This window comes from Fringilla coelebs (assembly GCF_963513975.1).
Source record: "Fringilla coelebs genome assembly, chromosome: 39".
Taxonomy (NCBI): Eukaryota; Metazoa; Chordata; class Aves; order Passeriformes; family Fringillidae; genus Fringilla; species Fringilla coelebs.
This window is the reverse complement of record NC_140065.1, coordinates 153,225-164,502: the sequence shown is the minus strand read 5'-3', so window position 1 is coordinate 164,502 and position 11,278 is coordinate 153,225. Positions and strand designations below refer to the sequence as shown.

At 48.2% G+C, this 11,278-nt stretch overlaps 1 protein-coding gene across 1 annotated transcript in view; it reads right to left on the bottom strand.

The window, feature by feature from the left end:
* Positions 1–398: 398 nt before the first annotated feature.
* Positions 399–11,278, bottom strand: part of LOC311164861 (cyclic AMP-dependent transcription factor ATF-6 beta-like) — a gene marked incomplete at its 5' end in the record, with an annotated part of 11,894 nt that continues 1,014 nt past the window's right edge. The window contains 9 exons of the mRNA XM_084224496.1: positions 399–1,365; positions 2,521–2,605; positions 4,551–4,662; positions 6,178–6,251; positions 7,089–7,185; positions 8,622–8,714; positions 9,677–9,835; positions 10,325–10,404; positions 11,094–11,160. Coding sequence (XP_084080622.1) covers positions 1,193–1,365; positions 2,521–2,605; positions 4,551–4,662; positions 6,178–6,251; positions 7,089–7,185; positions 8,622–8,714; positions 9,677–9,835; positions 10,325–10,404; positions 11,094–11,160 — 940 coding nt within the window. The 3' untranslated portion in view covers positions 399–1,192. The remainder of the gene's footprint in view (positions 1,366–2,520; positions 2,606–4,550; positions 4,663–6,177; positions 6,252–7,088; positions 7,186–8,621; positions 8,715–9,676; positions 9,836–10,324; positions 10,405–11,093; positions 11,161–11,278) is intronic.

Genomic DNA, 11,278 nt, shown 5'->3' with positions numbered 1-11,278 from the left:
CCTCTTGAAGAATTTTGGGGGGTTTTTGTGGGGTTGGACCCCCCTGTGAGGGAATTTGGGGCGTTTTGGACCCCCATGGAAGGATTTTTGAGCCCCCCTCCCAAAAAACCTCAAAAAACCCAAAATTCCCCTCAAAGCCCCAAAATCTTCCCAAATTCCCCTTCAAAATAACGCCCAAAGTTGAATTAAAGCTGCTGCTCCCCTCGCCCAATCTGAGTGTGGTTTTTGGTTGGGAAACGAGGGAAAAAACCCGAAAATTCCCCCAAAAAAATCACAAAAAACCCAGAAAAAGCACAAAAATTCTCAAAACTGAAACCAAAAATTCCCCAAAATCCTCAAATTTCCCCCCAAATTTCCCAGATTTCCTCAGCCCCTCCCCCCCAGACAGACTCCAGGTGCATTTTTGGGGATTTTCCCCCATTTTTTATTGATTTAAGTAAAAAACGCTGCTGGGGGAGGGGCGGGGGCAGAAAACGGCGCTGCCCCTTTAAGAAGAGGCGTGGCCTCAGAATGAACCACGCCCACACACATAAAAAGGGGTGGGGCTTCACAGTAAGCAGGGCTGGGTTCAATTCCCTTGAGGGGCGTGGTGTCAAAGCCACATATTTTAATGAGGGGCGTGGCCTGATGGGAAAGTGGGTGGAGCTTATTGGCTTGAAAGGATTAAACAAAGATTTCAGGGGTGTGGCTTAAATATGCAAATCATTAGAGGGGTGTAGCCCTGAACCATGCTTTTTAGGCAGAGGGAGTGACCTAAACTGGTCTTCTAAGGGGGCGTGGCCTAATTACCAAATGATTTAGGGGGTGTGGCCTAAAACCAGCCAGTTGTTTCCTGGGGGGCGTGGCTTAAACCAACGTTTTTGAAAGGGGGTGTGGCCTCAAGTTGGCAGGTTTTAAATGAGGGGGCGTGGCTTAAAGTATAAATTCCATCAGGAGGGCGTGGCCTCAAACCTGGGAATTTCAAGGGGGCGTGGCTTGATATCATGATTCCCAAAGGGGCGTGGCCTCAAAATGTACATATTTCCAAGGGGTGTGGCCTCAATATGCAAATACCTAAGAGGGCGTGGGTTAAACGTGTATGTTTGAAGTGGGCGTGGCCTCAAACACAAGAGTTTAAAGGGGGCGTGGCTTAAACGCTTGGTCCCGTCAAGGGGGCGTGGCCTCAACCTGCGTGTAGCGCAAAGGGGGCGTGTCAGCCGCCGTCTCTCTGCAAGGTGATTGGGCGGGGCCTGCGGGTGGGCGTGGCTCGCGGAGGGGGCGTGGCCCGCGCGGGGGGCGTGGCCCGGCGGCGCACGTGGATGACGCGCGTGTCCATCACCTCGCAGTCCACCTGCATCATGGGCTGGGGGCCGCGGAGCGACTCTGCTTTGGGGGGAAAACACGGAATTCAGCAAAATTCAGCAAAATTCAACAAAATTCAACAGAATTCAACAGAATTCAACAAAATTCAGCAAAAGTCAACAAAATTCACCAGTTTGGGACTGCCCGGAACAGGAATTTCCTGAAATCGGAATTTTCAAACATTGGAATTTCCTGAAATCTGAATTTCTTAAAATTGGAATTTCCTAAAATCTGAATTTCCCAAAAATTTGAACTCCCAAAATTGGAGTTTCTTAAAACTAGAATTTCCTAAAATCGGAATTTTCCAAAGTTGGAATTTCTTGAAATCGGAATTTTCAAAAATTGGAATTTCCCAAAAATTGGAATTTTCCAAAATTGGAATTTCCCAAAAATTGAAATTTTCCAAAATTAGAATTTCCTAAAACCGGAATTTCCAAAAATTGGAATTTCCCAAAAATTGGAATTTCCCAAAAATTGAAATTTCAAAAATTTGAATTTTCCCAAAATCAGAATTTTCCAAAATTAGAATTTCCTACAATTGGAATTTTCTAAAATCGGAATTTCCTAAAATTTGAATTTTTCAAAAATCTAAATTTTCCAAAATTGGAATTTCCTAAAGTCGGAATTTTCCAAAATTGAAATTTCTTGAAATCGGAATTTCTTGAAATTGGAATTTCCTAAAATCCAAATCTTCCAAAATTGGAATTTCCCAAAAATTGAAATTTTCTAAAAATTGGAGTTTCCCAAAATTGGAATTTCCTGAAATGGGAATTTTCCAAAATTGGAATTTCCTAAAATCGGAATTTTCTAAAATTGAAATTTCCTGAAATTGGGAATTTCCCAAAATTGAGAATTTCCTAAAATTTGGATTTTTTAAAGATTTTTTTCACTGGAATTTTTGGAAGTTTTTTGTGAATTTTTTGTGGTTTTTTGAGGGATTTTGGGGGGTTTTGGTGGGATTTTTTTAGGGGTTTTTGGGGGAATTTTTGGGGTGGTTTTTTTGGGATTTTTTGGGGGTTTTTATGGGGTTTTTGGGGGATTTTTTAGGGGTTTTTTGGAGGATTTGGGGGGATTTTTTTAGGGGTTTTTGGGGGAAATTTTGGGGTGTTTTGGGGTGGTTTTTTGGGATTTTTTGGGGTGTTTTTTGGGATTTTTTGGGGTTTTTGGGGCTCCCCTCACCGTTGAGAGCCGCCGCCGGCATCACCAGGGACATTTTGGGCCTGGAGGTTTTGTTGTGGCTCCGGGCTGGGAGGAGCAGGTGGTCCTGGAAGCACCAAAAAATCCCAAATTCAGCCCAAAATCCCATTAAAAAACCCCCAAAATCCCCCACAAATTCAGCCCAAAATCCCATTAAAATCCCCCCAAAATCCCATCAAAAACCTGCACAAAAATCCTATTAAAAACCCCCAAAAAATCCCATTAAAACCCCCCTAAAAATCCTATTAAAAACCCCACAAAAATCCCACTAAAATCCCCCCAAAAATCCCATTAAAATCCTATTAAAATCCCCCCAAAATTTCCATTAAAATCCCCCCAAAAATCCCATTAAAATCCCTCCAAAATCCCATTAAAAACGCCCCAAAAATCCCATTACAATCCCATTACAATCCCCCAAAAAATCCCATTAAAATCCCCCAAAATCCCATTAAAAACCCCCTAAAATCCCATTAAAAACCCCCTAAAAATCCCATTAAAATCCCCCAAAATATCCCATTAAAATCCCCCCAAAAATCCCATTAAAATCCCCCTAAAATCCCATCAAAAACCGCCCAAAAATCCCATTAAAATCCCCCCAAAATCCCATTAAAATCCCCCAAAATCCCATTAAAAACCCCCTAAAATCCCCCCAAAAATCCCATTAAAATCCCCCAAAAAATCCAATTTAAATCCCCCTAAAAATCCCATTAAAATCCCCCCAAAATCCCATTAAAATCCCCCAAAAATCCCATTAAAATCCCCCCACAAATCCCATTAAAATCCCATTAAAATCCCATTAAAATCCCCCCAAATCTCCACCCAAAATCCGTCCCAAATTCCCCCAAAAACTGCTCAGAAATGCCCCAAAATCCTCCCCAAAAATCCCCTAAAATCTTCCCAAAAATCCTCCCAAATAATCCCTAAAAACCCCTCAAAATGCCCCCAAAAACCCCAAAAATCCAAAAGAAATTGTAAAAAAAACCCCTAAAAATCACAAAACCCCCCAAAACTCCCCCCCAAAAATCCCAAAAAATTCCTAAAAAATCCCTAATCTCCCCAAATCCCCCCAAAATCCCAAAATTCCCCCAAAACCCCTCCAAAGTCCCCCCAAAATACCCTAAAAATTCAAAAAATTCCCAAAAAATCCCCTAAAAATCAAAATAAACACCCAAAACTCCCCCCGAAAAATCCCAAAAAAATCCCAAAAAATCCCTAAAATTCCCCCAACCCCCCAAAATCACAAAATCCCCCCAAAATCCCCCAAAATCCCTCCCAAATCCCCCAAAAATACCCCAAAAATTCAAAAAATTCCAAAAAAATCCCCTAAAAATCAAAATAAAACGCCAAAACGCCCCCCGAAAAATCAAAAAAAAATCCCAAAAAATCCCCAAAAAATCCCCAAAAATCCCCAAAAATCCCCAAAATCCCAAAATCCCCCCAAACCCCCCAAAACCCCCAAAATGCCCTAGAAAAATCCCAAAAAAATCAAAAAAAAGGCAAAAAAAATTCCCAAAAAATCCCCTAAAAATCAAAATAAACCCCCAAAACGCCCCCAAAAAATCCCAAAAAAATCCCAAAAAATCCCTAAAATTCCCCCTACCCCCCAAAATCCCAAAATTCCCCCAAAATCCCCCAAACCCCCCAGAAATGCCCCCCCAAACCCCCAAAAACATCCCTGAAAAATCAAAAAAATCCCCTAAAAATCCCCAAAACCCCCCAGAACATCCCCAAAAAATCTCAAAAAAATCCCAAAAAATCCCCAAACCTCCCCAAATCCCCAAACCCCCCAAAAATGCCCCAGAAAAAACCCCAAAAATCAAAAAAAACCCCAAAAAAATCCTCAAAAATCCCCCAAAAAATCACAAAAAAATCACAAAAATTCACAAAAAAACCACAAAAAACCCCCAAAACTCCCCCCAAAAAATCCCAAAAAAATCCCAAAAAATCCCTAAAATTCCCCCAACCCCCCAAAATCCCAAAATTCCCCCCAAAATCCCCCCAAGCCCCTTTACCCTGCGGAAGGAGACGACGTAGAAGGTGTCGTCCCTGCGCTCGATGGCCGCCAGCAGCCGCGGCTCGGGGGGGATCCGGCCCCGGTAGAGCTGCAGCTGCCCCGGGGGGGGCCTGGAGGGGAAATTTGGGGGGGATTGGGGGGATTTGGGGGGGATTGGGGGGATTTGGGGGGAATTTGGGGGATTTGGGGAGATTTAGGGGAAAATTAGGGGAGTTTTGGGGAGATTTAGGGGGGATTTGGGGGGATTTGGGGGAGTTTTGGGGGGTTTACGGGGGATTTTGGGGGCATTTGAGGAAATTTGGGGAGATTTGGGGGTGTTGGGGGGGGAATTGGGGAGATTTGGGGGGGATTTGGGGGGAATTTGGGGAGGATTTGGGGGGTTTGGGGGGAAATTGGGGGAGATTTGGGGGGGATTTGGGGGAAATTTGGGGAAATTTGGGGAGATTTGGGGAGACTTAGGGGAAATTTGGGGAGATTTAGGGGAGTTTTGGGGGGTTTATGGGGGATTTTGGGGAGATTTTGGGGGTTTTGGGGAGATTTGGACGATTTTGGGGGGATTTTTGGGGGGTTTGGGGGGAAATTTGGGGAGATTTGGGGGGAATTTGGGGAGATTTGGGGGATTTTGGGGGGTTTACGGGGGATTTTGGGGGGTTTATGGGGGATTTGGGGGGATTTAGGGGGGGATTTAGGGGGATTTGGGGAAATTTGGGGAGATTTGGGGGAGTTTTGGAGGGTTTTGGGGGGGATTTGGGGGAATTTGGGGAGATTTAGGGGAAATTTGGGGGGAATTTGGGGGAAATTTGGGGGAGTTTGGGGGAGTTTTGGGGGATTTTGGGGGGGTTTGGGGGATTTGGGGGAGATTTGGGGAGATTTAGGGGAAATTTGGGGGGTTTATGGGGGATTTTGGGGGGATTTGGGGGAACTTTGGAGGGGTTTGGGGGAATTTGGGGGGATTTGGGGGAGTTTTGGGGGGTTTACGGGGGATTTGGGGGAATTTAGGGGGGATTTGGGGGGTGATTTGGGGAGATTTGGGGAGATTGAGGGAAATTTGGGGGGATTAGGGGGAGTTTTGGGGGGTTTATGGGGGATTTAGGGGGGATTTGGGGAATTTTGGGGAGGATTTGGGGTGGATTTGGGGGAAATTTAGGGAGATTTGGGGGAAATTTGGGGAGATTTAGGGGAAAATTGGGGGAGTTTTGGGGGGTTTACGGGGGATTTGGGGGGATTTTGGGGGGATTTGGGGAGGATTTGAGGGGTTTGGGGGGGGATTTGGGGAGATTTGGGGGAATTTGGGGGAATTTGGGGGGGATTTGGGGGATTTGGGGGAGATTTGGGGAGATTTAGGGGAAATTTGGGGGAATTTGGGGGGATTTGGAGGAGTTTTGGGGGGTTTACGGGGGATTTAGGGGGGATTTGGGGAGATTTGGGGGAAATTTGGGGAGGATTTGGGGGATTTGGGGGAAATTTGGGGGGATTTGGGGAGATTTTGGGGGATTTGGGGAGATTTAGGGAGATTTCGGGGGGTTCAGGGGGATTTTGGGGGGATTTTGAGAGTTTTTTGGGGGTTTAGGGAGGTTTGGGGGGGGTCTAGGGAGATTTTGGGGTCCCCAAATTTGGGGTCTCACCTCTCAGGTCGGGGGGGCGTGGCCGGGAGCAGCCCCGCCCCCCCCGGGCCCTTCCAGGGGGGCCAAGGCTGAAACTGCCCCAAAAATTGGGGGGGGGGGAGGGGAGGTCAGAGACCCCCAAAAACCTCCCCAAAAAAACCCAAATCCCCCCAAAAACATCCCTGGGACCTCCAAATCTGCCCCAAATCCCTCTGGAACCCCAAAATCCCCCCCAAAACCTCCCCAGGACCCCCCAAAACCTCCCCAACATCCATTGGGACCCCCCAAATCCACCCCAAATTTCCCAAAAATCCCCCCCAAAACTTCTTTGGGACCCCCAAAACCCCTCAAAACCTTTTGGGACCCCCCCAAAACCTCCCCAAATTATCCCAGAGACCCCCAAAACCCTTTTGGGACCCCGAAAACCTCCCCAAATTCCCCCAAAACCTCTTTGGGACCCCCCAAATCCCACCCAAAACCTCTTGGGATCCCCCAAAATTCCCCCAAATCCCCCCGGGACCCCCCAAATCCCCCCCAAATCCTCTTGGGATCCCCCAAAATTCCCCCAAATCCCCCTCAAATCCCCTTGGGACCCCCCAAATCCACCCAAATCCCCTTGGGACCCCCCAAATCCCCCCCAAATCCCCTGGGGACCCCCCCAAATTCCCCCAAATCCTTTTGGGACCCCCCAAATTCCCCCAAATCCCCCCCAAATCCCCTTGGGACCCTCCAAAATTCCCCCAAATCCCCCCTAAATCCCCTTGGGATCCCCCAAAATTCCCCCAAATCCCCCCCAAATCCTTTTGGGACCCCCCAAAATTCCCCCAAATCCCCCCCAAATCCCCTTGGGACCCCCCAAATCCCCCCCAAATCCCCTCCAAATCCCCTTGGGACCCCCCAAATCCCCCCCAAATCCCCCCCAGCCCCCTCACCTGGCCCTGGGGGGGGCTCTGGGGGGTCCCCCCGGGGGTCCCTCGGTCCTTTTGGGTTTGGTGCCTCCGGACCCAACCCCGGAGCTCGTCCGCCAGCCTGGGAGGGTGGGGGAGCCCAAAAAAACCCCAAAATCCTCCCAAAAAATCCTCCAAAAAACCCCAAAAATCCTCCCAAAATCCACCCCAAAAAACCCCAAAATCCTCCCGAAAAAACTCTTAAAAAATCCCAAAATCCTCCCCAAAAAAACTCTCAAAAAATCCCAAAATCCTCCCCAAAAAAACTCAAAAAAAACCCCAAAAAACCCCCAAATCCTCCCAGAATCCTCCCAAAAAACCCAAAAAATCCTCCCAAAAACCCCTCCCAAAATCCCCCCAAAAAAACCCCAAAATCCTCCCAGAATCCTCCCAAAAAAACCCCTAAAATCCTCCCCAAATCCTCCCAAAATCACCCCCCAAAAAAACCCCAAATCCTCCCAAAAATCCCTCCAAAATCCCTCCAAAATTCTCCAAAAAAGACCCATCCAAAAACCCCAAAATCCTCCCAAAATCCTCCCCAAAAGCCCTCCAGAAAACCCCCAAAATAACCCAAAATCCTCCTAAAAAACCCTTCAAAAAATCCCAAAAATCCTCCCAAAAATCCATTGAAAATTCCCCAAAATAACCCCCTAAAAAAACCCCAAATCCTCCCAAAATCCCCCCAAAAATCCCCCCCCAAATCCGTCCCCAAATCCTCCTAAAATCCAAAATAATCCCCCAAAAATCCTCCCAAAATCTCCTCCAAAAATTCCCAAAAAATCTCCCAAAAATCCCCCAAAATCGAGCAAAACTCCAAAAAGAAATTCCCAAAAATCCCCCTGAGAAATCCCCCCAAAAATCCCCCCAAAAATCAAAAAAAATTTCCCCAAATTGACCAAAAAAATCCAGAAATAAATTCACCAAAATTTCCCTGAAAATCCCCCCAAAAAATAAAAAGAAATCCAAAAAAATTTTTAAAAATCCAAAAAAAATCCCCAAAAAATCAAAAAAATTTCCCCAAAATTGACCAAAAACAAATTCCCCAAATTTTCCCCAAATTTCCCCCCCAAAAAAATCCTTTAAAATTTTTTTAAAATCCAAAAATGTCCCAAAAAAATCCCCAAAAAGTAAAAATAAAAAAAATTCCCCAAAAACTGCAAAATTATTAGAAAAATTCCCAAAAAGCTTTTAAAAATCCCCCCAAAAATTCTGAAAAATTAAAAAAAATCCCCCAAAACTCCCAAAAAATCCCTAAAAAATCCCCAAAAATATAAAATTAAAAAAAAATTTAAATCCCCAAATAATAAAAAAAAAAAATTAAAAATCCCCCAAAAAATTTCCAAAAAAAATCCCAAAAAAATCCCCAAAAATCCAAGAAAATCCCAAAAAAATCCCAAAAAATCCCCCCAAAAAATCCCAAAAATCCCAAAAAATCTCCAAATGTCCCTGAAAATTCCCAAATTTCCCAAATTCTCCCCAAAATTTCCCAAAATGGCCCAAATTTGCCCCATTTCCCACCTGAGGGATTCGCTGCGGTTGAAGCTGCGGCACTCGGGGGTGGGGGATGGGCCGCGGGAGGGGGAGGGGCCCCACGGGGTCAGCGAGGAATTCCTGGGGAGGGGGAGGGGAAAAGAAATTAAAACCACAAAAATTTGGGAATTTTTTCCTAAAAAATTCCAAATTTCCCCCCCAAAAATTCAAAATTTTCCCCCAAAAGTTCGCTCCAAAAATTCAAATTTTTCCCCCCAAAAATTCCAAATTTCGCCCCAAAAATTCAAATTTTTCCCCCAAAAATTCCAAATTTCTCCCAAATTTTGAAGATTTGCCTCAAATTTCAGGGAATTTCTCGACAATTTCAAATTTTTACCCGAAGTTTTTGGGATTTTCACCAAATTTTGGGGGATTTTCCTATAAAATATTCGGGATGGGCCAAAATAAATTCAGGATTTTTCCCCGAATTCTTTGGATTTTTTCACCAAAATTGCAGGGATTTAAAAAAAATTTGGGAATTTTACCAGATTTTGGGACTTTTCTTTCCCCAAAAAGGGAATTTGGGGCAATTTGGGGGAATTTTGGGGAAAATTTGGGGAATTTAAGGAAAATTTGGGGAATTTTGAGGCATTTGGGTGAATTTGAGGGAAATTTTGGGAGAATTTTTGGGAATTTTGGGAAATCTTTGAGAAATTTTGGGGGAATCTGGAGAATTTTGGGAAAATTAGGGGAGAATTTGAAGAAATTTTGGGAATTTTAGGGAAAATTTAAGGAATTTGGAGAAAATTTTGGGAATTTGGGGGAAATTTGGGGAATTTGGGAGAATTTTGGAAAAATTTTGAGGGAGTTTGGGGAAAATTCTGGGAAATTTGGGGACGAATTTTGGGGGAAATTTTGGGAGAATTTTTGAGGAAATTTGGGGCGAATTTGGGGGAAAATTTGGAGGAATTTGGGGGAAAATTTGGGAAATTTTGGGGAATTTTGGGGTTTTTTGGGGGGAATTTTGGGGATTTTTTAGGGAATTTTGGGTTTTTTAGGGAATTTTTTGGGAATTTTGGGGGAATTTTTTGGGGTCTGGTTACCTGAAGGGGCCCCGGGGGCGGGGCCGAGGCTCCGGGGGGGGTCCCCAAACCCCGGGGGGATCCCCGAGCTGGGGGGGGAGGGGCCCCGGCTCTGGCCCCGCCCCCAGGAGGCGCCGCCCCCCCCGCGGGGGTGGGGGAGGGGCCGGGCCCGGCGGGAGGCTGAAAAAAAAAGGGAAAAATTGGGCGGGGCCACGCCCCCTCCCCTCCCCCACCCAGGTGTGCCAACCTCACCTGGGCGGTGCCACGCCCCCTCCCCTCCCCCATCCAGGTGTGCCAAGCTCACCTGAGTGAGGCCACGCCCCCTCCCCTCCCCCATCCAGGTGTGCCAGGCTCACCTGGGCGGTGCCACGCCCCCTCCCCTCCCCCATCCAGGTGTGCCAGGCTCACCTGAGTGAGGCCACGCCCCCTCCCCTCCCCCATCCAGGTGTGCCAACCTCACCTGGGCAGTGCCACGCCCCCCTCCCCTCCCCCATCCAGGTGTGCCAGGCTCACCTGGGCAGTGCCACGCCCCCTCCCCTCCCCCATCCAGGTGTGCCAGGCTCACCTGGGCAGTGCCACGCCCTTTCCCCTCCCCCATCCAGGTGTGCCAGGCTCACCTGGGCAGTGCCACGCCCCCTCCCCTCCCCCATCCAGGTGTGCCAGGCTCACCTGAGCGGTGCCAGGTACCAGGTGAGCAGCAGCAGCGCCCCCAGACACGCCAGCTTGACGGGGGGGAGGGGCGGGGGGCTCTGGGGGGGGCAAAAACAGCGGGGGAGGGGTCAGGGGAGGGGAGCTCACCTGGCCTCAGGTGTGCCCAGGTGTGCCCAGGTACCCCCAGGTGTGCCCAGGTGTGTCCAAGTGTATCCCAGGTGTGCCCAGGTGTGTCTAAGTGCATCCCAGGTGTGCCCAGGTGTGCCCCAGGTGTATCCCAGGTGTGCCCAGGTGTGTCCCAGGTGTGCCCAGGTGTGTCCAAGTGTATCCCAGGTGTGCCCCAGGTGTGTCCCAGGTGTGTCCAAGTGTATCCCAGGTGTGCCCAGGTGTGCCCAGGTGTGTCCAAGTGTATCCCAGGTGTGCCCAGGTGTGTCCCAGGTGTGCCCAGGTGTGCCCAGGTACCCACAGGTATGTCCCAGGTGTGCCCAAGTGTGTCCAAGTGTATCCCAGCTGTGCCCAGGTGTGTCCCAGGTGTGCCCAGGTGTATCCCAGGTGTCTCACCTGTCCCTCACCTGTCTCACCTGTCCCAGGTGTCTCACCTGTCTCACCTATCCCTCACCTGTCTCACCTGTCCCTCACCTGTCTCACCTGTCCCTGCAGCTCCTGCAGGCACCGCCGCAGGGCGCCGTTGTCCCCGCGCAGGCGCTCGTTTTACCTGTCCCAGGTGTCTCACCTGTCTCACCTGTCCCAGGTGTCTCACCTGTCTCACCTGTCCCAGGTGTCTCACCTGTCCCTGCAGCTCCTGCAGGCGCCGCCGCAGGGCGCCGTTGTCGCGGCGCAGGCGCTCGTTGTACCTGTCCCAGGTGTCTCACCTGTCCCTCACCTGTCTCACCTGTCTCTCACCTGTCCCTCACCTGTCCCTCACCTGTCTCACCTGTCCCTGCAGCTCCTGCAGGCGCCGGCGGAGGGCGC